Raw genomic sequence first — 27,334 nt, forward strand, 5'->3', positions numbered from 1 at the left:
CCAAATCTTACCTTCTAAATGCCAGTGTCCGCTAAAAGGATGCAGGGATCTTTGGAGAAAGGGTTGATTCCAGAACTGGGACAGGAAGAGTACAAGATGAGCTTGGGACATCGAGTGGCACCAGAAAGCAAGGAAGTGCTTAAAGAATGATGGAGACATATCTTAAAAAAACACAGAAGCTGGCCTGTAGGGGCTTCCACTGGCCAAACTGGGGACAATTTGAGCATCAAACCAAATAACGATTGTAACAGATTAGAATCCATTGAATAAAATAGGAAACGTTGAGTCCATACTCATATAAAATAAGTCGATGAATGAATTCAAAGTTTGAGGGTGTTCAGGATATTTACATGGTTCCAAAACATCTCCCCACAAAATACTTAACTGCAAAGTGGGAAAGAGTAACTTTACAGTGGAGACGCCAGGCACATACCACCTTAATTAAGTGATCGAAGGGAACAGCATCAGTAAAGAGACAAATTGAAATCACGCACCTCCTGGTGGGATCAGCGAGGAGAACACAGCTTCACTTCAGTCCTCTTCCTGCCAAAGGAGCAGGACCACATGGAAACTTCAAACAAACCAATCTGAGGACACTCTACAAAATAACTGGCCTGTCATCTTCAATCGTGTCAAAGTCATGAAAGTCACATAAAGACTTTCAGGAGCTATTTCAGACTAAAGGAAACTAAAAAGATATGACAACTAAATGCAGTGCATGATTTTGAACTGGATCTTTTTACTACAAAGACATTACTGGAATAATTGGTGATATATCACTATTACTTTCCTTATTTTGATGGTTGTATTGTGGTCGTGTAGGAGAATGTCCTTGTTTGAAGGGGATCATGGAGCATCAGGTTGATAATTTGCTCTCAAATAAATCAGGATAAAAGTTCTTTGTACTGTACTTACAACTTTGGCGTTTCAAAATTTTTCTTTTTTTTGGTGAGGAAGATTTGCTCTGTGCTAACATCCGTTACCAATCTTCCTCTGTTTTTGCTTGAGGAAGATTGTCCCTCAGCTAACACCTGTGCCATTCTTCCTCTACTTTGTATATGGGACGCCACCAGAGCATGGCTTGACGAGCGGTGTGCAGGTCCATGCCTGGGATCCGAACTTGCAAACCCAGGCCGCTGAAGTGGAGCACGAGGGACTTAACCACTACGCCGGACTTAACTACTACGCCATGGGGCCAGCCCCAAAATTTTAAAAAATATTTAAGAAATAAATAAAATGGCACAACCACTTTGGGGAAAAAGAGAAAGAAAGATATGTTATAAGGTAAACACAAAATTCCCATTAATTGCGGAGAAAACATAGGAAGTTTTGTGTTTATGGTGGGCCACATGGGGCTATGCCTCCACATCCCTGGAGTTCCCTAAGCTCTTTCCTCAGCTCTCAAGGGTCCTTTGATAGAAAAATAGAGCAGCACTATGATTTTTGAGGATCCTTGGAAAGCTGCAGTATTAGGTAATGGAAAGTGCCACGATCCTACTTCCCAGCTCACAGGTCTTGCCACAGAGGAGCGAATGCCTGCCCAAATCAGCCTGCCCAGCGACTCGCCCCCTAGTGCTGATTGCGGTGAAATGGAAGAAACCAGATGGTGTCTTAGGTCTCACTTGAAGTGCTCAGTAAAGCAGCAGGATGACTTGTGGTTTGCATCTCATTTTCCATTCGAGGGGCTGAATGTGGCAGTGAAAGGAGCATCTGGAATGTTTGTGCTGTTGCAAGAGGGATTTTGTCCTTTAGAATCAGAGCAATGGCCTTGGTGAGAGCGATGAAGCACATCTCATAGGAACATTTGGGAAGAGATTTAAATGAGAACGTCCATTACAAGTCTAGTGCCTTCCAGAATCACTTTCATGAAGTGGCGCTTTGATGTGCTGCCTTTGGCTTTCATGGAGGGGCCCTACCTGGAACAGCCTTGAGAATGCGTCACCGTATTGGCAGAGAAATGTGGTGGAGGACATTGCCCAGTGCAGTGGTCTCTATACAAAGCTAGTAAATACTATCTTTTTCCAGAAGATCTGGTAGGCTTTGCTCCCTTTGACAGTAAGAGCTATACATGTGTGTACCTTTCTCCCTTTTCATCTTGGCTGCCAGGAAACTCAAAACTACTGAGGTTCAACTATATGGATGGTGGAGGCCTTTTGGCTTGCAGAGCTACTTTCTGTGCTCTCCTTTTCTCTCTTCACTGTTAACCTCCCAAGCCCTGATTTTTAATTTTCTGTTTTACTGTCTTTCCTCTAAGTTGCTCCAAACCTTTGTAAAATAAATGGACAGAAGGATCATTGGAAGAGTGAAAGTTGAGGGAAACAGAAAATCTTCTTTACAAAACTGTACTAAATGTTAGGAAGAAAATCATGTATATAACAAGAATGGAAGCAGTTCCTTCAGTATTTTTTAAGAGAAAATAAAAGGCAAGGTGGCCAGAAACAATATTCATGGTCTCGGGCTTGTGTCAAAGCACAACGTGTTACAAAGCGGATATGATGGGATTCCTGCCTAGACTTCTGTGAAGAAAGTAATAAATACAAGAGTTCTCAAAATATAGTGGAGGGGGTCAGAAAACTACGCGGGTGTCTGCGAGTCCACAGTCTGCCACGTGCAGAACATTTGACTGAGGGTAAAAAAGTCAAAATGATGTTATTTGGAAAGTATCCTACATCCTGCTTGATTGAAACAAAACAAGACAATACTTTCTTGTTACACATTCCAATATTTTCCAAGCAGGAGTGACAAAGGAACATCAACTCTGGACATCTGCTCCAAGTCTCATTCTGGCAAAAGCAGAGCTCCCTAAGACTTCATTTGTCTGCCTGCCTATTTTCTCTCTCAGAATGCGGAGGAAGCAGCGAGGAAAACGACTGCGTCAGAGTGAATTCTGATCAGTAGAAAAAGGAACTGGCTGGTAACGTGAAAATGACAAGAATCTCAGGAGACAGTGTTCATGTCGTCTTGGCTCTCTTGCAGAACTCCCAAAGCTCTTTATCATCATCATACTTTTGTTACTTCTCCTTGCAATATTGTCATTTATATACTTGCGTCTCCCCACAGGAATGTCCCTCGAGGAGTGGGACCACATCGTGTCATCTTTGCGTCTTCTGATGTCTGGTGCGTTATCTTCTAAATGCAAAATATCAGTCAAACGTGCTGAACTGGAATACATTGAACATAGCGAGTTGCACAATTTCAGGATGATCTGACACGCTTTGTTAAAACCTTTTTCTCCTGATCATGTTTTCATTGCAGAAAACTGGAAAAACTTGGAAAAGTATAAATGAGAAAATACAAACTTTCTATAATTCTACTACCCACAGCTAAGCATTTTGAAGTATCTTCTCCTCATTTTTTATTCTTAAATATTGCTTCATAATTATGAGCATACTATATCTATACTCTGTACCTAAACTTTCCATTTACCTTATATTCTGAATATTTTTCATGCCATTAAAATGTCATTTAAAAATGACTAATAATATTCCATTGCATGTCTTGATTATAATTAATCATGACAAAAAACAAAACAACATAGAGATGTTAATTGGCTACAAGCTTTAAGAACTGTAGTGTGCGCAAGAAGTCAACAGGAAACCATTTCACCTGTATAGAACCATGCGGCTGAGCCGGGGGCATAGGTGAGGCCCTAGGCTATTCCTGGGGTGCTGGGTTTTGTCCTGAGTCACCAGTGGTGCATCTGGAGCATGAGCCGATGGCGTGGAGTGTGGAGCCAGAGCTGATGAACAATTAAAGCTACAAGGAACGTTCAACCCCGAGAAGATTCGAGGAGCCAGCAGTTTTCCACATTTGAGGAATGACCGACTTGTCTCATTTTTAAAAAAGATTTTATTGTACAAATGGTCATACATTAAAACAGACTTTTTGGTGTACAGTTCTATGAATTTGAGCACTTACATAGATTTGCGTAACCACACAATCAGGATATAGAATAGTTTCATCACCCCCAAAATCTCCCTTGTGCTATCCCTTTATAGTCACAGCCTCCCGTCCCCTTTAACTCCTGGCAATCACTGATATGTTCTCTGTCACTATACTTCTGTCTTTTCAAGAATGGGAATGACTGACTTATTCTGCAGCATCTCAGTTGTCAGAACAAAGGCTGATGAGTAGAAAATACAAAGACACAATTTGGACTCCTTAAGCAAATTTGAGAGCTGTTCCAAAAACATACAGGACGCCAGGTGAGGTGGGAAGTGCCCCATCATTGGAGGTATTCAAGCAGAGGAAGTGGCTTCAGGGAGCCTAGAGGGTAGGAGATACACGCAGAGTCTTGTTTATGATCCGTATCTTGTGTAAATGAGCAACGGAATAATCTAAATCAAACCTCAGTCTCTCAGAGTCACATTAAAAAAAAAAATGAATAGCATTAAAGTTGTTGTAGTTAATCCAACGCCACCTGTTTTCAATTCTGAGCGGCGCAGAGACCTGCCAGCGCTTTCTTGCGCCTCCGAGTCATGAGGTCTGGCAAGGCTTTTGGCTTCCTCCCCTGCCCCCAGCTTCCTTGAGCCTTGAAAGTCCCATTTAAGTTACTCCCCAGTCTGAGCAACAATGCTCTCCATGAGGGAGCTGGCAGCCTTAGGCAACAGTGATTATCTGTGCGTCAGTTCTTACTGTTAACCCCCAACTCAAGAACCCTATCATCCCCAGCACCGAGTGCCAGAAGACTCTGAATACCCACCAGCAGTCCCCCCTCCAATGCCCTCACCCACGTGGGCCGGGGCTCCTGCCTCAGAGCTCACAGCTGAAGGTGAAGAACAAAATCCTCCCTCTAGTGGCAAAAGATAAAACACTCCCTGGCCCTCCAAAGACCCAGAGGGTGTACACAACAGACACTCTGGAGCCATTTCACAGGGTTGAAATTCCATTGCCTCGCGGAGCTCATCCCACATGAAGGGATGGGCACACGGCACCACCTCTCAGCTGTGCCAGGAACCCCGGGCTGGGACCCGTGGGCGCTCACCTCGCAGCCCCCACTCCCCACTGCCATCTGGCACAGGCTGCCGGCGGGGCCCCGTGTTCTCAGCGATGACTGAGGAGTGATTACCTCATCACACTGCTATTAAAGGGGAAGAAACTGCCTGGGTTTCTTAAACCCTGAGCTTTGAGTTCTCCTCCTTCCTCACCTACTTCACAACTTCTGAAGATTTTTCTGTCGGGGCAGGAGATGGGCGGCTGGTGACAGGTCTGTGACCTTTACCCGAAGTTAGTTGGATCTTTTCCTTTTTGGCTACTCCAGTGGAATGAGGATATCAGTCAGATCTGAACATTTTTTGAGCCCCCACTTGGGCTGGGAGGCACCACCTTCCTCCTAGTGAATTTTTAATCAGTATTTGAGGAGGTGGAATTCAGGCTCCCGTGGACTTACTGAGCACCACGGCCGCTGAAGGGCATGGATGGTGGGGAGAAAACGGCTCCCTCACCGCCCCCCCCCCCCCACCTCATCCCAGCTGACACAGAAGAGGAAATATGCAACCAGGGAGCAACTACCAGAGCTTCTTCCCTCCCCTCCAACCCAGGAACTCTACCTCGGATGCTGGGTACCAGCCCATCTCAGACAAAGAGGAAACCCTGGCTCCTGATGGTGACCCGGGTAACCACAACATTTTTGCAAGGTGGAATTGAACCCCAAAGGCACTTCAGTTCCTCTTTTTATGTGCGAATGACAGCTCTTTCTGAACCATCATCACTCTGGTTTGCTCGTCCCTTGCGCACAGATGGAAAAGGTGCTCCTGAAAGTGTTTATCAGTTTCCGCGTAAAGGCAGCTAGCTACCAGATGTCCCAGGACTGCAGTGACATAAATCCTTCTTAAAAAACGAGAACAAAAGTAAGGCCAACCAAACCTAAGGGGCTTAGCAGGCTGAATGGCATTTCTCTCCTGCCTTTGGTCGTTGGTCACAGGTAGCAGCACCAGGACAGCGCAAGGCTGGGACAGAAAATGAGACCATGCAGCTTACATTAGTAGCAGCCTGTGGTGATCTCCGTGAGGCCACACTTTCCTCCTGCCCAGCATCTTTCTCTCTGCAGCAGTGGTTATCATCAGAGGACCCTGTGCCCTTTCTCAAGGAGCCACTGAGTTACCAGTGCTTTCTTGGCTCTGGCAAGTTAAGTGCTCTAAACCCCACTTACCTAATTCACATTCCACATCGTCCACACTGCAGGGGAGGCATACGGAAATGGAGGGTATGGATATTTTTCTTGCCCATTCCTTTCACCACCATGACAGAGCCATTGGGCAGCAGAAAAAGAATACCGTACAGCTCCACTAAAAGGTTCAATCTGCCTTGGGTAAAAGGAGTCACTTTCCTGTACTTAGTGCCTCCCATAGAGCACATGAGTGTGGGAAAGACAGTTCTCTCTCCTCCATGAATGCTGCACTGGAGGCTCCTATTGGGAGCAGCCACATGAGGTCCCTAAAGGAGGCCCTTGGTCATCAAGGCACGGAGAAGGTCATCTTGAAATCCTTACCCGCGTGCTTGCTTACCAGAGATGGGACACTGTTTTTATTTTGTCCTTCTTGCTGGGCAATGACAAATAGTGCCACAGTCATAGGACAGCAGTAAGGAAGGAGGAAGCAGAGGGGTCCTGCCCTTGGTCTTTAAGAACAGACCAAAGGCAGACTTTTGCTGAGATGAAATGTGCTGAGCTGATGGCTGATGTCTCTGGTCCCTGTACACAGATTTAAATAACCAGAAAGAAGAGGGTGGGCAGGTTTTTCCAATTCTTTTCAAGGAAATGTATTTTGAGTACACAATGAATCTGAAATAATTTTCAAGTCACTTTCAAACCAATCTATTGAGCTGAAGAAAGAGATCAGAAATGAAATTCTGATATACTCTACTTAAAAGAAATTGACAGGGAAAATAAAATTTCAGATGTTTTTTATTCAAAGGTTCTCAAAAGAAATAAAACAGAAAAAGCTAACAATCTGATCAAATGTACAGTTCAAAAATGTCTTTTGGCGTTTAACAACAAATCCTAGGAAAGAAAACTACAGAGTTATCTTGAACCGGACAAATAAGTTACCACTGGCAAGTTTGTGGCACTAGTAAAACAAAAATAAAAAATTAACTCTCTTGATCATATAGATATCTCTATGAAAATCTTTTTTTTTCAATCTGTACAAAAGGTCTTTCTTCATAAATTAATTTTTTTTTATAATTTAATGGCTGTCTACTATGTGATGTTTAACTGATTTTTTTTTTTTTTTATGTACAGAGGTTATGTTTCCCAAATCTTACCCAGACGAGTATGGCACTTAGTTCAGACATTTCTAGCAGCAGACTTCCCCTCCCCTCTAACTGAGCTATCAAATTTCTGTCTTAACTAATGCAAAAATATCAAGTAGTGAGAGACCCAGGTTTATAAATGTACTAGGTACAAGGAGGGTGCTGCGTTCAGTCTGGACTGTCACAAAGCAGTAATATTCCAGGGAGCATAGAACCAATAATACCACAACTTTAAAAAAGGAAACAAAAACAAAAACAAAAACACATTTCTCTTATGACTATGTAATTTTCACTAGAATCTACACTTCTCAGAGCAGCAAGGACTTTTGAAACTATGAAATGTCACTGACATCTATAATCAAATACAAGCATAAAATTTAAGAACTAAAAAATACTCGAAAGAAATAACTGTTAGCCCTAGCTCCTGAGCTAGGAGGATTTGGTCTGTGGAAACAGGGAGGGCCAGCAACCTGTCCCAGCACAAAAGAAAATAGACTCTGAGGTAGATAACTGATCACACACAGTTGACCAGACAAGTACACAGTTTTGGAAGACAACTTAATTTACCATTGCTTTTCAAACGTATGCAATTGTCTTAATAAAAGAGCTTTAATAACAGTGAATTATCTTATATGTACTAAAGTAGAAATAACTGTGTATTTATGACTCAGGAATTTCATAGTTTCAAAATTGGTTTTTCTTTACACTTAACACTTGTAGTGATGATGTAAAGTGTGGCACTGCTTGGATCCAAATCTTCCTTCATGCTTTTGTTTGTTTGTGTGTGTCCATACATCAGTTAAAATTATAAAACCTAAATGCGAAGGTACAAAAAAGGCACATTCTCCTAACCGCAAACTGGTCCGGCAAAAATAAAGAGCACAGAAGATGCGACACTGAGACGAGTTGGAGCTACTGGTTACTGGCTCTTCGGTCTTTGGTGAAGTTACCTTTAAAAGTGCCAAGTCATTTTCATTTCTCGAATTTACGGAATAGAGAGAGCGAGCTAGTAGCCAATCGTTCTGCTTCTACTCATATCTCAGCCTATGTTTGAAGATAAATCCTTACTTTTAGCTTCTGCCATTTCGTTGCAATAGCAACATTTTTCGGTTTGCCAGATCGCAGGCATGTCTCACTCTAAAGCACTAGCATTAGTATAAAGGAAGGACGAAACATTCGGTGACTCCCCTCCCCCGCCCCCCCGCCCCTAGCCCCCACGCTACCTACACTACATCTAGAACATCAAGTTAGTTTTTTTTCCTGAAAAAAGGCAAAAAAGACTTTACATTGCATCATACAGCAGATATCCTAAATCAGTCAAAACTATCAGAGGAAACTGTTGGCGTACAGCCTTACAAACGATTTACCCTATGAAAAGTTCCCCAGTCAGAAAATGTGTTTCACACAAAACATTTTTCCCTTCCTGCATTTCACTACCTTACACATTATGTGAAAAATCATTAAAAACACCTACTACATATTTTAAAAAGCCAAAATTTCAGCAACTTTTATTGACTACCTTTTAAAAGCCCTATGCTGCTGTTTTACAAGGCATAATAGACCAGCTCATTTGGTCAAAGCGTTCTACATTAGTTTGAACTAACTTTTACTGAAACAGCTACAGCATCAAAAGAGTTAAGGCAAATTGGAATTCATAGAAAAGGATAAGACACTTCACACTAAGTTGAAAGAAAAACGGAAAGCTAAGAAAAGAGACGCTGACGGCAACACTGAATTACAGCAACACTCGCACTGCAAGCAGAGAACACGGTGGGTGAAGTCGGACTATTGAAACTTCAGAAAGCCCATTTCATACAGCTGAAAAAAACACAAATTCAACACAAAATGAACAGAACCACAAAAATCCGGTCATGCACTTGGATAAGTCTTCATGGTCTTTGTGCATACCCAGAAAATTGAAGTTTTCTTTTCTTTTTTTTTTCTTTTCCTTTTTTTCTTTTTTTTTTTCCTTTTTTTTGCATCATAACATTTGATAAAAATCTTTTGTTTTGTTTTTGTTTTTTGTTTTTTTTTTTTTACTAAAATAAACCTGTTCAGGGGAACAGCTACTAGATGAATTTAAGGGTTTTATGCACCTTATAGAACTTATAGCAAAAATAGTTTTAGTTGATTTCATTATAAATAACGTTTTCAAGAACCTGTGCAAAACTGTCAATAATTTCCTAAAGCACAATTGATCAGAAAAATCCATGATTGTTCAGCCTTCACACCCTTCTTCATGTAAGAACACCCTTCTGTACATCTGGAAGAGAAAAATAAAACACAAATGCTTTTGTACACTTGGTATAATACATCACAGAGCTTTGTAATTGCTTTCTTGTTTTAAAGATATATGTGTTTGAAAAAGGCTTTGCTCATCTCTGGTGGTAGACCAACAAATGCAAACTCTGGAACTGAGGGTTGCTTTCTATGCCTCAAATCCACCTTTCAAATGTGGGATCTGCAACATACATTTGCCAGAGCAATCCAGAAACCCAGGTGTTCTCAGTTCCACACAGCTATTTTACTGCAATTGGCATGGTAAAGTGAAAAGTTTTGAGACTTGTGGTCCACGTGAGAGCTGGGAAAACAATCTCTCAATCTAAGGATACTGACATTAAACTCATAGTCAAGATATTGCTAATCTTGTAATGCTGGATTAGGCAACATCTTATGCTATATTTCCTTCAGTTTGTGAGCATTAAAGCAATATAAATGTAGGCTACACGTATTGTAGAACACATTGGGTAGCTGGTGTTCTCTGATATGTTACAGAATTTTTTACGAGGGTTAGGGAGGGAGAGAGTAAATATACATTTGACTTCAATATAAGGCACTATTCTTTTTGGACAGAATATTCAATCTGCAAATCCACAAAATCACTGATTTTAACATTTCAGTAACACTGGATTGCTTGGCCACGTTTAGAGCAGTGTGACTAAATCTGAGTTAGTTTAAGTACCATTTCGATAAAAGAATCATAGACTTTCCCTGACTTGAGCCCTACAGTCCAGGAGACCTTCCCCTCATACCTCACAGTTACTTATTGGGTTGAAAGGTGTATGGAGAATGGTCATTAGACGTCTCCACAGCCACCTGCTGCTGGCCACTCGCCTCCTACAACAAAGCAGAACAGATGAGACACGTGAGCAATGAAATCTGAACTCTGCTATGCAGGTCTGACCGAGTCCAACAGCTTACAAACAAGCACTCTTTAAAAGTGATTTTCTTAATGCCATGTAGAGCTCTCAGGGTTAATTATTTCCCTAAGGAGTTAAAATGTCTGACAGACCCAAAGAAACCTCCCACCCCAACTTTTATGAGTTGTCTCTTCATGTCAAGCTACAATGTATCAAACAATCTCTTATCCCCTGGGGCCAGGAATGACTTGGAATTCAGTATTTTCAGATTTTAGAATCTGAAATATGGTATTTATATGGTGAATATTCACAGAATATTCTGTGGGGTCTAGGGCTATACCTCATAATCAAACACATTAACAGGTCTACACTGAAAGATATGATTGTGCACAGTAAATGGGGTAAAGATTTTGTCTGACATTAGTTCAGGCTGCGTGTGGCCACAGGTTACAACGGTTTTTTGCTCAAGCAGTTACAAAGAGAATTTTTTTCGGATTTTTTTTGTGTGTTTCAGAACTATAGATAAGGGATTGTGGGTTCTGGTAACTGTGGTTGACAATAACTGCACAAATTTAAACCAAACAGAAGTAAACAAAACAAAACAAGAACCACTCCCAAATCCAGCCACAGTCTGAGGGCTGCTTCTGGAATTGGAACCTATGGGATCTCTCTAGCGAGTGGGATTGATCGGGTTGATGAACTTCCTTGGAATTTTAAGAGTACTTTGCAGGAAAACGCTATACTTTCTGTCCAATCTTAATTCAAATGTCAGACTTCTTCCCTATCAATATCATATCAGTATCTTCCATAATAAGAACTAAAAGTTATTTGGCTATACTAACAACCTCTATAAAAACAGGTATGGTTTGTTCCCATCCCTGTTGCAGTTCTGAAGCATCGGTTTTTTCAAGCATCTTAATTATAACTGATTTCTTTTTATAATTATTATTATTGATATAATCTTTGATACTAGGATTCCAAACTCCAGCTTTATCTTAATTTGCCTGTAAGCATCATTTTACAGGAGACAAGACAGAGTCTTGAAGGGGTATGAAATGTGCTACAAGCTTAGAAAATATTTCTGGGAGTCTTACGCGTGGCTTGGCTGTTGCTACACTAATTGTATGCAGAGAATTATATTTCATAGTTGAAAATAACTCTAGGTATATACTCCCTTCTAAACTCAACTCTTTATGCAAATGTTGGACTTTTGATTGATATTTTTTTTTGAGTTCTATCTAATTTACCCATTTCTGAAGCTACTCATTGCCAGAATGGCCATTGGATGGTCTGTACCAACCTCAACAGGAACCGCTGTCGTCTGCACGTGTGTGTACTGTGGCAAATAGGCCCCTTGCATAGCTGATGTTGCAGGCATATACTGAAAAGAAGAAGATGGTCAGGATGGGCAACGACAAGCCATGCAGAATTCCGAGCCCTTGGGGAATTTTGAGATGGGATGTCAAGTATCTGGAAGTCTCAAAGAAGAAATTTAAACAGGCTACCTCACAGTTTAATTTGTGCACATAAATACGTCATATGGAAGCAAAGTGAATGTTTTCTACTTTTTGAATCTGTCAAACTGAAAATCCCACCTCTCTTTGGATTTCCTAACAAAGAAGCACCTGGGTGAAGATCATGAAGGTTTCTCATCCTCAATAATTCAATGTCACCAATGTGTTATTTTAGAAGATCTCTCCTCAAAGGACCTGATTATTTTCCAGCAGCCCCCTAAACTAGTATCTAGAGTTGTTTCCATAGGCGGCGACCCAAGAGGTAAATGATTTCTCAGATCTTTAACAGGTCACTGTGGAATAGGAAATAGACTCTTGCTTTCCTGACGCAGAAGTCATCCTTTTCCAAAGGCAGGAGAGCTTGCCAGTCGATCTCACTGGATGTGTGGGGCCCTGGTTTAGCCTTCCCAAGAAGCTGCTTCTGGTTTTGAATGTAAGCGGGGAAAACTCACTACCCTCTTTTCTTTTAAGCCACCATAGACGTGGACTGAATTAAAAGCCTTTGGCCATCTCACCATCTAAAACTACACATACCAACCCTGGAAGTTAACCTGGTGTCATCTCAACCTCAATACCGAACTGAGTCCCCTGGACTTTGGGGAAATAAGTTGATACTAAGATGGTGATTCAGTGCCCCCAAATTCCATAAAAAAAAAGTGAGGAAAAATCTCCTGCCTTGACCACGATGTATCACCTTCATCTTTTGCTTCATGAGACCAGGTCTGCGTGTGAATCAATGTCACTAGTTATTAGGGCTAGGTGTGGTCATGTATGGGTGCTATATTCTAATAAAGGAGAGATACCCAGAGAACAGACTTCTAGTTCATCAATTAATTAAGAAATATCTGAGTATTTACTATGCAGAAGGCAATGTGTGGGTGAGAGGGGATCAGACATAATCTTTGACATCATAGAGCCTGTAACTGATGTGTAAGACATAGGCTGCATTAATTTACCCTCTGTTTGCCAAGACACATGATATTAATTTGCCACCTACTGTTCCGGTGCTGCCTAGTGACAGGTGACTCATCTGCTGGGCCAGAGGGCTGATCATAGACGCAGGCTGTAGTGACATGGTGTGCTCCATCGAGGGAGTTAACACGGCACCCTGGAGAGTCAGAGACAAGAACAATTGTGAGACAAACTGAGGGAGGGAGTTAAGACTCTGTAATCACCTTTTGCAAAGGAAATGTCTTAGTTTGTTGAGGAATGTGAAGCTAAAATAACCTCCTCTCAAACTTGCCAATGGTATCACAAACAATTTCCCAAAAATCTTCTAGATTGTGCTTCCTGGGACTTTTTAGAGACCAATGACTTCATAGAAATTCCTGTAATAAACACCTTTCCCTTTTCCTTCACTTAGCTGTAACGCAAGCTAGTCCAGCAGGAAGAACTGTAATAGGAAACGCAAACTGTTTTTGGCTGACTAGGGTTACAAAACTCTTTCTTTTTATACTGAATATATTAAATACAGTGTATGTTTAAAAATGTATTACACAGGGGGCCGGCCCGGTGGCGCAAGCGGTTAAGTGCGTGCGCTCCGCTGCGGCGGCCCGGGGTTCGCTGGTTCGGATCCCGGGCGCGCACCGACGCACTGCTTGGTAAGCCATGCTGTGGCGGCGTCCCATATAAAGTGGAGGAAGATAGGCACCGATGTTAGCCCAGGGCCGTCTTCCTCAGCAAAAAAAGAGGAGGATTGGCGGATGTTAGCTCAGGGCTGATCTCCTCACAAAAAAAAAAAAAAAAAAAAAAAAAAAAATGTATTACACAGATAGTGATTTGATTCAAGATCAGGCTGTTAGGATCAAGATCACATTCTTCACTCACTCAGTTTTTCTCAGAACTTTCAACTAAAATTTGGTGCCAGGAAAGCAGATTCAGATATGATTTCATAACCCAATTTCAGATTGATTTCATTTGAAAAAATTCTGGTCATTAAAAATAAAATTAAATATAGTTAAAAAAACAGAGAGGAGGGGTGAAAAACATTGCCATAACCCAGCCTCTCTCTCATATATCACTGTCAGCGCTGTCAGGGTACTACTGCCCAGATTCTAGCCTCAGTGTGTTTTTATAGAGTTGCAACCAGGGCACATAATTTCATATCCTGGGTTTTGCTTTTAACTTAAATATCCTATTAAATATTTACCTAACTTACTCCATAGGTGTCATTATCATTTTTAACGATTACGTAACAGCACATTGATTGTATAAACCCAAATTTAATTAATTCTATTTCTGGATTTTTGTATTTTCTCTCATTTATCCTATATAATATTCTTATGGATTATACAATTTCTCTCACTTTTGCCACCACCCAGTTACCTGAGAATGCAATTATTCCAACACACCCTACAAATATTAATGTTATGTTTTTGATATCACTGGACCTGACTTATCCCTTAAATACACTGTTATTTAGTGATAATCAGATACACAATTGAGGGCAGAGATTGATGTGTAGGCCCTTTAATTCTGGTTGCAGGCAGTCTAACTCATAGGGAAAGAGAATGAGTCCTCAGATAGGAACCTTCTGCATACACACTATGGTCTCCTTGGAGAAGTTCAACTGAGAAATGTGCAGCCTTTTTGTCTAAAAGTTGCCAGAAGAAAAAAAAACCAACCATATAGACGTGTGTCAGAAATGGTTTGTTAATACACTTCTTAAGAAAATTTTTAATGTGCATCATCAAAAAGTGTGTGGTGACATGGAAACGACTCAGAAGCCCAGAATATGCTGAAGGATTTTCCTACTCCTTTTTTCCTTCATCTATAGCAGCTACTGTACTAGGAAGACCCTAAATGAAAAGTGAGTTGACTTCCAGCATTCCAACACAGGACAGCACAAAGTACTAGGGACACAGATTGACATGGGCATTTGTGTACGTGTGGATTTGTGGGTGTCAATATGTATACATGTGTAAGTATGTGTGGGTTTGTGGATGTACATGTGCATAGGTATGCGTGCATGTAGAGACATACGTGTGTATGTTTTATACAGACACATGACATACACACAGACATCATCAGAGAGCTCTTCTGTGTTATCAACTAAACATGTTTATCTGCTTCTTCAAAGTCATCTCAGCAACTTCCTGTTCAGAACTCGTCCCTGGGGTGCTGTTTCATACACACGGTCTTATACTGTGCAGCGTCCTCTTGAAGAGGTGTCCTGAGAGAAATTCCCATCTCATTTTGAGGCCAAGAATTGTGTGCTTTTCCTCAGCAATGGATCTGTTTTTATCTTATAAGTACTGTGAACTGTATTGCTTATCAAGATTCCCATTTTGCATTAGTTACTAGAAAGCTTAGGGCCAAATTTGTGGCCCTCTCATGGCAAATATGCAGGTCACTGTGTTGGGCATTCTTAACTTTTTTTTGTGATTTCATTCTCCACCTTTATTTATCAACTTTTAAATCTATGTTTTAATTCAACAAACTGGATTTTATGTATCTTCGAAAAACACATTAAATATACTATCTAATAGGTGAAGTGTAACTCATTCAATTAAAAAAATGTAATACATACATAAGTATAACAAATGCTCATATCACTCAAGAAATCACATTTATTATTTACCAAAGAAGGTGTTACTACTTTGGTATCTATAATTTTCACAGAGAGGCTTACACTGATGAAAATCTCTCGCTCAATTTTTGTGTGTGTGTGTGTGTGTGTGAGGAAGATTAGCCCTGAGCTAACATCCGCTACCAATCCTCCTCTTTTTGCTGAAGAAGATTGGCCCTGGGCTAACATCCGTGCCCATTTTTCCTCTACTTTATGTGGGACGCCTGACACAGCATGGCTTGATGAGTGGTGCATCAGTTCACACCCAGGACCCAAACCTGAGAACCCCAGGCCACCGAAGTGGAGCGCGTGAACTTAACACTATGCCACCCGGCCGGCCCTCTAGCTCAATTTTGAACGCTACTTTATATTGGCATTAAACAGAATATGAAAAATGAGAGCTGTTTCATCCTATGTACTGTTAAAAATTTAGCAATTTAAAAACTTTAAAATTTAAAAACTCAATTGAATGATCTCCTACAGAACTGGTACGAGGAAGAAAATGGTGCCCTGCCTCAAATACGATGTATTTTAAGTTCTTACAGATTGCAAATTTAACTTAAATGTTAACTACCAATTTGTTTTAAGACAAGGGTGAAGGGAAGTTTTATAATGAACTTGTACATTCTCATATTCCATGCTTAAAATTTCCCAAATCCCATACCATCTTTGGCAAATAGTTTTAACCCAGAGAATAGTTTTAATGTATACATAGCTTACTTGCAAACCACAAAGCCATTAAGATGAAAAACTTACAGGGTGCTGTAGGATATATGGTTGAGGTTGCATCCAAGAAGGACTTTGCACCTGGAAAAGGAGGATTTTGAAAGAAACATTGATTTCCATTGGAAGGCTACCTATTTCTCTAGAACTCTTTTAATCATGTTAAAATCTACAGAAAGAAAATAAGGAAACAATACTATCAGTGATTAAACAGATTAAGGTAGGTAGAGTTCTTGGCAAACTGGTCACTCTGAATAGGATGAAATGATTATTTAAAACCAAGTTCCATTTGCCCACTCAAGAAGTATTTACTGAGTATCAGACAGCAAAGAGAAAAAGACCAATAAGACACGGGACCCACCCTCAAGAAATTTACTGTCTAAGCAAGGCAGATAAACAAGACACCAACTCAAATAAATAGTGAAAAGTGTTATAATCAAGGTATGAACTAGGTGCTTTAGGAATACAGATGAATGAGAATTAATTTCAGCACATCTTATCAGAAACTAATCCTTAAAGTATGTGCTTCTTTTAAAAAAACAACCAAATTCAATTCTTCTTTGATATCCAGGACATTAGGTTTCAGAAATCTTGTCTGGTGGTTAACAACTTCTAGTTAGTATGGAAAATAAAAACCTGAAATTGAGATTTAGGAAATTAAACTTCAGTAACTAAATCCTGACATCTACAGTCAAAAGGGCATCCACACAGTAGACCCTCTGGACTGAGAAATAAGACGTGAGAGTCAGGTTCCATGGCAGGAAAGAAAGCACGTGCAGTCTGCCACTCAAGACAAAAAAATATCGGTCCATTTCTTGATACCCAGAGCTTTCCTGAGACCATGTAATTTTTAAAATAACTTTCAGTCTCTAATTTTTAACAACAAACCCCTCTTGTATGTTATCCCCTACTGTTAACTTCAGAGGTTCTATAGAAAGGATATGGGGAAGAGTCATGGGGGAAGAATGTATTGTGATTTACCTTGATAGCAGAGCCCCGATACTTGTTTTCTCTGGTTTCCTTTGCCACCTAAGGCAGACCAAAGTTAAGTGCTTCTGCCTTGTTAACATTTCAGTTATCTGGACTGCAGCCTTTCCCCATCGGGGTATTGGTGGTTTCTTGCAGATGCCAATTTCTCAAATCCAATTGTATAAGCATATGGTGGTTTAGTGGAGAAAGGCCCACTCCAACATGAGTGCAAGGCCTTCACTGAATAAATCATGGGGAGGCGAGCAGCTCCCTATAGACCTCAATTTGGGCCAGAGGCTCCCATTTCTTGTATGCTTCAGTGGTCTTAATAATCTAATAGCTTACAGCATTATGAGGTTAGGGAGCTATGACATCTAATCCAATTTTCTTTCTTAAGCAGCAAATCAGCTGCTGTCAATTTCTAGTCCTCAATTTTCCCTAACTGTAAAATGGGAATAATAATCTATGTTCTATGAACTCTTAACCATTGGTTCTTTACCCTCTTTTGGGTCATGATCCCTTTGAAAACCTGATGAAAGAAATACACCTTTTCCCCCAACTAATTGCATATACACAAGCCACATTTTGCAACCAATTTAGGGGAATCACAGACCACTTCAAGCTCATCCACTGACCCTACTGGGTCCCTAAATTTATGGGGTTAAGAATCAGCCTTAGAAGTTATGGCACTGAGTGTCAGGCCAATGGAATGAAATTCCATATGTATGTTAGGGAAACACAGAATGCTCAGGAGAAGAAATCAGGCTTTGAAATGAAATACTGTTTCCAGGTAGGTATGTCAAATCTATTACCAACACTGGTCTCCCAATTTTTTTATTCTATGAAACAATTCTGTGGCCAAAACACTCATCATTTTTATAGTAAAGAGGGGAAAAGAGGTGGTGGGGAGATGCATTAATAGCTGTAATATCTGTAGCAGCATACATTCAAATTAATATGCACAATCTTTCATTTGCCTGAGAATAAGCTTACATGTCTCTATGTTTTAGTAATATACATAAATGGCAGAGGTTTCCAAGTTCAGATAGTTAAGAAAGACTACCTTTCAAAATCAGACACAGGAATTGTTAATTAGAGAAAATGCACCACAGCAGATCACACTGAGGCTTATACAGGCAAGGAAAACAGAAATCTGAAGTCCAAAATAATTAAAGAGGCATTAAGTGAGTGAATACTATGTCCAGCAGATTGAAGCACCAGCATAAGTAACATAACAATCAGAGAGCTAAGAGAAAAGAAAATAAGTGACAACTCAGGGAAAGGAAGAGAAAAGAACCTAAAAGCTGAGGGAAGCTCTGAACGCTACTTGCAAACTTTAGTTTTAGTGCATTTAATCACTTTTCTTTGTTATTCAAAGCTACTTTTATGTTTTAGACAGAACCACCTTTATGATATTGTTTATGCTGACCAATCCATTATTTTAAAAAAGTATAAGGAATATACTCTTAACAGCCTGCTAATCCTGCATATTAATGATGATAGTCAGAGCTAACATTTATTGAGAGCTAATGATATGCCAGGTACTGTGCTGAGCTATTTACACAGTCTCATTTAGTTCTTGTAAGAAGCCTATGAAATAGAAACTATTATTATCCCCATTTTAAAGATGAGGAAACTGAGGCTTACAGAGGTAAAATAACACAGTTATTAGATATTGCAGTCCTCTAACCCCAGAAATCAGGGCTACAACATCTAATTCAATTGTTTTAAAAACAAGAATACACAAAAGTTTAGTTTAGTCACACATGATCTCAACAGTCAACAAAAGAGAACTGTATTCCCACATGTCTACAACTGAACTCCGTTATGAAGTTCCTGTCTGGGCCAAGGCAGTAAGCCTGTTAGACGCACTCTGATAAAGGAGGAGAAATGCATGTACACCACTGGGTTCATGGAGAATAGGAGCTAACCCTGCAATAAAACCAAATCAATATTATAACAAGGTGCTTAATGAGATCTTGGTTCTAAGTTGGGAATTTATTTTAAGGTAAGGCCTCTTCACAAAATAACCTAAACAGGGAGTCACCTCCCCCCTCCCCTTTTTTTTTCGGCCTCCAATCTCATGGCACAGCTCATTTAATGTTATCTAATAGAGACACATCTTTATTTATTAGCTTGTTTCCTTGCTCTTTTGTCAGTTCCTGCTGACGAATAAACAAAGGTAGGTGCACACCTCTCCTGTATTTTACCTAATGGCAATTCTCCTTAAGCTTCAATTTCTGGGACACACAGGGTCCACGGCAGGCCCTGTTGTGGAGGAAGTATTCGGGTTCATCCCAATTCTAAAATGCTCTGATTTCAAGGACTGACAACTGACAACCATTTCCCCTTGTTTTACGTTCTCCTATATGTAAAAGTAAATCGCTCTCAAATAACAAGCAGCTCCTTCTAAATTGGGTATCCAAGTTACATAACATCTGACTTAAATTTCATTATAAATCTTCAAAACTTTAAGACACATAAAAAGGTAGCAATGATTCGTGGTCAGCAAGTTGTCACACTCTTGATGAATCCTAAAGGTACAAACCTGGTAGGCAGATACAGGAGACGCAATATAGGGTGTAATAGAAGTTTGAGTGATCATTCGGTTTGTAGCAATACTGTATGGTGAAGGATAAAATCTAGAACAAACACAAAAGCCTTTAGTAAGTAATCCTTTAAACAGAACAATTCATGGAACAAATGTCTGCTATTTTCCACCTTCACATTTTCCCTCAAGCCATTATGTATTTATCTTAATGACATACCCGTTCTGTATAGCAGCTGTGGTTGGGTCATAAGTAAGTGTCATTCCAGCCTATGGGAAAGAGAAAGAAATAGAAACATTCATCTGCAAAGGCATGATTTAAACATTCCCTTTCTTAGAGTCATGGCGACATCAAACAGTGATAGTTTAGTAGCATTTGATAAAATTGAGAGTTTCTGTCAGACATACATAATTATAAACTCAATATGACAATTAAGCTCTAGATCTGCACTGTCCCACATGGTAGCCATTGGCCACATGCAGCTATTTAAAATGAAAAGAAAAATTGAGTCCCTCCAGCATACTTGCCACATTTCAAGTGCTCAAACAGCCACATGTGGCTAGTGGTTATCACTGGGCATTGCAGATTCTAGAATGTTTCTACTAGACAGCAGTTCCCTAGACATTCTTGCACTAGTATGTGACTTTAGAAAAAAAGAAATTCATTGGAAATAAATATGAGGAAATGGAGGTCTAACATCTTTATTATGAAATTGAGCTTTTTTTCTTTTCTTTTTTTTTTTGGTGAGGAAGATTGGCCCTGGGCTAACATCCATTCCCATCTTCCTCTACTTTATATGGGACTCTGCCACAGCATGGCTTGACAAGTAATGCGTGGGTCTGCTCCCAGAATCTGAACCTGGGAACCGCGGGCCGCCAAAGTAGAGTGTGCGGACTTACTGCTACGCCACCAGGCTGGCCCTGAGTTTTTTGTTTTTTTTTTTTAAAAAACAAAACAAAACATTATTCTAAAGAATTAGACAAAAAAACTCAACAACAAATATACTAATTATTTTAATAATGTTATTTAGCATGATTTCTGAATAATTATAAACGTAAATCTAAGAAACCATGACATACCAAAAAACAAAAACACATGTGCATTTCTTACAGCAATGTAAAATGCTCTTTTACTTTATATGTCGTTAACTGGTAAACATAGCTGTTTTTACGTCTATCTGTCTGTCTAGAGAATCGTCACTCTCCTAGCACCATATCCACTGGGAAGAGTTTTAATCTGACATTATCTGGACTATAAAGTTTTAAATCTGGCACCATTCATGTAGGCCTTCATGATCAGACACCCGCACTAAAGTTTCAGGAAAGGACTTACAAGTCTCACCTCTCCTTCTCTATGCCATGGTCTTCCATTAGGGATGTATTTGTTTGGGTTCTGTCTTTTCTTCTGTCCTCCATCCGCAAACTTACACAATAAAGGTTCTGTAGGAGCTGAATAAATAGGGAGAAATAACATGAAACCAAAATCATGTGTGTGTACAGATGACAAAACGGAACTGAATTTCTTTTTTAACAGGAGCAGTGTTACTGCTATAAGGGAAGTGATAGAACGTTTTAAGGCAAAGCTTACTCAGACCCCTGTACGGTCATCCACTGGTGAAAAATACAGTACAGAAAATATATTAGTTATTATTTTCAAACCAGAGAGTAATAAAAACCTTTAAAGAGCTATTCTGAGGAAGCAAAGGAAAGGAATCTTTTGATTCACTTCCGCACTTTAAGTGCAGATCCACTTCTTTTCATTCTGGGCTCTCTCTGATTCCACCTCTGTAAATCTTCAAATGTAAAAAGGATTGTGTCAGCCTCTCCTCTCCCAACTTAAAAATGCTCTCATAGCTTCCCATTGTCATTCCTCAGAGAGGCCTTCACTTCCCTGGGTAGAAAACAAGTTCCCCTTTATACTGCTCACACCATATTTTTATTCACAGCATTCAGAACAATTTGCGAGTGTGGTAATCTGTTTGGTGTCTGTCTCCCCTCCAGAGTGTAAGCCCCATGGGGGCAGGCACATTTGTTTTGTTCATCATTGTATCTCCAGTGCCTAAGTGTCTGGCATGCTGTAGGCGCTTATTACATCTTCGTTGAATCAATGAATGAATACTATCTGTTTATCTTTGGGATACAGCATTGAAGATAGCTGTTGTGAGAAAGCTGAAAACACCTGCCCACTCTATTTAAAGGCTTTTCTGAGCCATTTACCATCCCACTTGGTGTTGCTTTACCGTATATCCACATCATAAAATGATCCAACGAACAACTCAAGAAACTAACATAGAAAAGCAAAAGATGCTGAAACTATTTTACAGGGATACATATTCATTAGTTAAAAAAAAAAGAAAAATTAATAACAAACAAACAAAAAGGCAAACCATAGTAGGCCACCCATGACTTTTCCTTGGCGTTTCATAACGGAAATAGCAGTGTATTCCTGAAAGGGGTGCATGTTTTTGTATGTTTCTAGTTAATGTAATAAAGCCAATCACACCTTCCTGTCTGGTTCTCACAATCCGTCCTTTGTCTACTGTAGAACTGTGATTACTACTTTCAAGTTCTGTTTCAAAGTTAAATAACCATGAAGGGAAAAATATTACTTGTGGAAAATTTACTCCTTTCTCCTTTGCCCCTTATTATCCTAATTCATCTCTTATTTTATATCACTATTACCCACCCACTAATGACAGGGTGGAAGCAATAGTGCCTCTCAACACTTCTCTGCCAAAAAACAAAACACAACATAAAACCCAACTGTAATTCCTTCTCGGCGAGCTGTGTAGGCTGTTGTCTGGCGCTCCTTTCTCCTCTCCCTGGCGTGAACCGCTCCAGAGGGACAGCTGGAACGGGTGCTCACTTCTGAACAGCAAGTGCACTACAGTATGAGGAGGTGAGAGCAAAACTGTGAGGGGCTGGTGAGAACACCAGAAAGTCTGGGCCTTACCTTTCACAAAGGGGGCCTTTGTTTACCTTCTGACTCCACTCCCAGGCTTTCCTGAACACGGAAAGGCAAACTGGGTTGTGTCGCAAGATGGATGGGGGCTAAATCCTAGACTGTAGATGAACTACACTCTTTATCTTTCCAAAAAAAAAAGTATTGATTTTGGGAAATTTCTACCTTCACCAACGATCACAGAAGGTAAAGTAAATGGATGCAATGAAGCAAGAGAGCGTTCTAATCACTGATGCTTTTAATTCTACAACTGGGCCATTTAGGGAGAGATGGAAATTAGGGCTGAGAGAATACAGCACTCACATAGAAGGAGGGGATCAAGGGCAAACCCTCCTAAGAGTAAGGAGAGTGTGTGTCTGCTGTGGCTGGGGATGCCTCACTTTGACTTCTAAAGACAAATAAGAAACTCAGACAAAGAGAAGCAAAGATCTCACTCTCTGCAGATGTAGAAAGGCCCTTGTGGCATCGAATGTTTTCTCCAACAACATCTGAGGTTTTAGGATTTTGCCTCCCATAACTTCATAGGGCAAGAGAGTATAATAAACTCTGGTGCTGGCACTTTGTGGGACCTCACTTGGAGGACAGACTTTAATCTAGAGGCCTTATAAAGACTAGCTCCTAGACTGAAATTTAACTTTATTTTAAAAAAACAGTTTACTTGACACAGTGAGTAATGCGAAGGACCATTTTCCTGCATGAGCACCATTTCTTCCAGAGAAAGAAGATGACCAGGTTGGGTGCATTCCAGAAGTTCACTACAGGCAGGTATGAATGAAGCAGTGAGGTGGCAATTCCCAGCGAGCGCTGAAGCTCCACACTCGCTGAAAGGCCAAGCGTCCCTATATCTGTGGTAAGGAGTTTCCAGTACATTTCACTCATCTAGACTACGCTCTGTTGAAGAAAAAGCAATCTCAGGCAACAAAAAAGCCTGCTAAAAACAGATAATGATGAGGTAAACATCAAGCGAGCAACGAGATGTTTGCAAATATATCATTTAAAATGAAACAAATGGAACTGGATGTAGCTGAATCTTTCAAAAAACCACTTATATTTACTACATGATTTTGTGCTGTCATTAAGATATTTTTCTCCCTCTAAAAGCAAAACGGTAAGTAGCTAAAACAGTTTGTACGCTGGCAGGTGTCTCCTATCTCAGGAAAACAAATTTCTTATTTTAAAACAAGAATTATAACCAGTAGAAACCACACATTTTTAAAATAGTTGTTGGCTCCTTGTTTCAGGGAAATGGGGGTGCCCCAGTATTCCCTGTGAAATGATATAAAATTCTAACAGCTTCCTTCTTGTATTAAAATTCCCTTTGCTCTATTTAGCAGTTGAAATTTTTATTGAGCACCTACTATGTGCAGGTACATTGTTAAGAACTAGGGATATAGTGGTGGATAAAACAGGGTTTTACTTCATAGGGATTGCAGTCTAATGGGGACAAGAGTGCACCCAATCTTATGAAAACCCATTTACCCATTTATGGTACAGAGCACTGTTTTTTTTTTTTTCCTGAGAAAGAGTTGCCCTGAGCTAACATCTGTGCCAAGCCTCCTCTATTTTGTATGTGGGTCGCTGCCACAGCATGGCCGCCTATGAGTGGTGTAGGTCTGTGCCCAGGAACCAAACCCAGGCCACCAAAGGGGAGCGTGTTGAACTTAACCATTAGGCCACGGGGCTGGCCCCAGAGCACTGTTTTTAATAAAAATGCCACCCAGAAGTGAAATACTTCTGATACAGGAACAGCATATTTCTTTTATAGTTGCTGCTCTATGTAATCGGATGACATCATGAGAAACAGCTTATCCCTATAAGTTCTTGATTTCTTATTTATCACCAATATTGATTGCACCATGTGCTCCAGGAAAGCAACTACACGAAGATTTCTTTTAGACATTTATGCTACCACTAAGCTGAGCAAGGGGGGTTAGATGATTTCAGTTAGATTTCTGAACAGAAAAACAAACACACACACCCAGATCTGTGCCATGGCCCACTTGGTTTTAAGTGCGTGTGTGCTTGTTTCAAAAAGAGAGACCCTTACTTGACCGGTATATCCTGTGGCTTATTCCAAACCAGGGAATAGTCTCTAGTTTGTGTTTTGGAGCCTAATACACAGGTTCTAGGTTGAAGATTGGGACACTCTATGTGATGTCACATTGTTCTACAGAACAGACCCTTCAAGTGACTTCCTTGATTGTTTTTTTTAGAAGGGAGGTACTGACATGCAGAAAAGGCAGGCCATGAATACTAGTAATACGACTATGATCGATAGGTAAGTTTGGGTATATTAACTTTAAAAAATTAGTATGAACAGTCAACTCATATCTTCTATATGGTCAATTTTTTGGATTAGCAATTCTTCACCTTATTGTGCAAAACAATTAATTGCAATGAGTTCTAACAAATGATTTGTGATTTAAAATATATTTCTGTACTAAACGAATACAAAAGTTATATAAAATTATCCCAATCAATTGATTTTGCCAAATATGCACAGTATTCTAGGCTGAATTTCCCCTTAAGTAACCACAGTCTTTTGGCTTTGTGAAGGGTGCACCTCAGATGTCTTGTGAGATCTCTCAGGTTAGATTCTCTTCCTTATTATCCAAGACAGAAAAGTTATTTCCTTGTTCATCAGAACCTAAAGGAACATGTGCCTCCAAAAGCTTGGCTACTGTAGTATAACCTCCAGCAAGCAATACCACAAATGCAAACACTGGTCTGATATTTTTTGGCACCTCTTAGAGCCATCTAAGGTAACTGCATTACCGGATTCTCCAATGTGTCCTCAAAAGGGCTTTGTGGGTGGGATGATCTTTTACTAATGCCTGATTCTGTGGCACTAACAATCCCTCCTAAGGGACTAGGAGCCATATGGGTGATGTCTGTGATGACTCACTGCACATCTCTACCAAGTGGTTTCCTTAGCCATATTCTGAAGCTCAAACTCTACCATAATTTAGGCTCAAATGTCTTCCCTTGATAGCCACACTATAAGTCACTTCTCGCATGTCTGCTTTGACTAAGCAGTGTAGCTCATGATGTGACCTCCTGGAGGTCCTCCTCACGCATCTTAATCAAGCAGCTCAGAGGACTCGGGTTTCTCTGTAGTTTGTAACAGAGTGGGCCTTTTCCTCACTGTGTTCTAACAGCTGGAGAAATTGCTCCTTCCAAACTCCCATTTTTCTAGTTATGCAGTATTTATCCCAATCAACATTCTGTAAAATGTGAACTGCCCTCGATAGAAGCTTTTCCATCAGTTGTAGAAAACTAGCCTACTCTGTAATTGCTTTCTTTCCGAAAATGTTGCCTACTTTCAAAATTCCTCAACTAGTAACAGGCAAGGAACTGTCTGGGGCTCTTCTTTTAAAAATTTCAACCTAAGGATCGAATAAATACTATCCATTTTTTTATGTGCATAATATTGTTTCCTGCTTTAGCTCCTCTCTGTTTCTAACCAAATCCTGCTGTCCTGCTCAACCACAGCACAGACCTACAGCTTCTCTCCACAGACCCTGTCCTCCCACACCTGCTGTTGGGTTCCCATCTCTCCTCCTTTCCTGACCCTTATACAGTGGTTCCAGGTCCCACTCAGTTTTACCTATCAGTAAAATAATGATTTAACAACATTAAAGTCAGGTTAAATAGAAAACGGAAATGCAGTACTTCCCTATCACTCCAACATCAATATTTTAATATTCTATATTTACTACTTTTCTATGTCTATATTTATTTTTCATATTTCCAACGATAGGTCCTTTTCTTCTACCATTTACATTGTGCCCCCTTGTCTACCTTGTTATAGAATCATTTAAGGAAAAGTGGTTACATAATGTTCTATTTGAAAAGGGATCATGTCTAGTTTCTTTGTTATTATAACTAACATTGTATGAACATCTATGTGTGCATATTATTTATTTCTCTGATCCCAGTGTCAACTGCTACACTGGCGGACAGATTCTATGGTTAGGACACGGGCTCTAGATTAGTCTCCCCGGGTTTGAAATTTGGCTTTGCCATGTACTAGCTAGTGACTCTGGGCAAGTTACTCAACGTCTCTGGTTCCATAATCTGCAAAACGGGGACAGGAATAGTACTTACTTCAAAGGATCGTTATAATTAACATATAACATATAAAGTGCTTAGAACAGCTCATACTAACTACTGTTATTACTACTATAACAACAGGAGGAGCTCAGATTTTTGAATTATGGCTCCTCCTCTTGCCTGTGAATTATTAAGATAAATTCTCAGGAGAGGGACTTCTGGTTCAGAAGTTATAACATCTTTAGAGACTGGCCTGTTTTCCATGGGATTTGATTCTGCGAGATTTAACGAGCTGGCTAGGGTTGCTGCCTTGGCTTCACATAGAATAAAGAAATGTTCAAGTCGTAGTTAAGGATGAAGTTACTGGAAAATGTCTTTTAGAAAACTGTTTCAAAGTAACACCTACATCTTCCACCCAAGATCCTTATGCTTTAATAAAATCTTACTCCACTATTTATTGTTCCTCCCCAGCAGAACCTGATAAAGTAAAGGTATAAAACGGATTTGAGGGGCCTGCGGTAGGCTGGGTATGATTGATGGTGATAACAACTGCCCGAAAGCAGCTCCATCATATACCTGGCACGGCACTCAGGCACATTTCTAGTT

The 27,334-nt window shown here is 40.1% G+C and overlaps 1 protein-coding gene across 7 annotated transcripts in view; it reads right to left on the reverse strand.

Annotated features, from left to right (window-relative positions):
* Positions 1-6,886: 6,886 nt before the first annotated feature.
* Positions 6,887-27,334, reverse strand: part of RBMS1 (RNA binding motif single stranded interacting protein 1) — a 206,807-nt gene continuing 186,359 nt past the window's right edge. For 4 of the 7 annotated variants that reach the window (XM_058549078.1, XM_058549077.1, XM_058549081.1 and 1 more), the window contains exons 7-15: positions 21,047-21,162; positions 19,934-19,983; positions 19,714-19,807; positions 17,178-17,225; positions 16,230-16,280; positions 12,903-13,013; positions 11,692-11,772; positions 10,284-10,368; positions 6,887-9,514 (exon numbers count right to left, since the gene is read on the reverse strand). In XM_058549078.1, coding sequence (XP_058405061.1) covers positions 10,291-10,368; positions 11,692-11,772; positions 12,903-13,013; positions 16,230-16,280; positions 17,178-17,225; positions 19,714-19,807; positions 19,934-19,983; positions 21,047-21,162 — 629 coding nt within the window. In that variant the 3' untranslated portion in view covers positions 6,887-9,514; positions 10,284-10,290. The remainder of the gene's footprint in view (positions 9,515-10,283; positions 10,369-11,691; positions 11,773-12,902; positions 13,014-16,229; positions 16,281-17,177; positions 17,226-19,713; positions 19,808-19,933; positions 19,984-21,046; positions 21,163-27,334) is intronic. The other 3 variants (XM_058549080.1, XM_058549083.1, XM_058549082.1) reach the window with 3 other exon arrangements.

This window comes from Diceros bicornis, chromosome 10, assembly GCF_020826845.1.
Source record: "Diceros bicornis minor isolate mBicDic1 chromosome 10, mDicBic1.mat.cur, whole genome shotgun sequence".
Classification (NCBI taxonomy): Eukaryota; Metazoa; Chordata; class Mammalia; order Perissodactyla; family Rhinocerotidae; genus Diceros; species Diceros bicornis.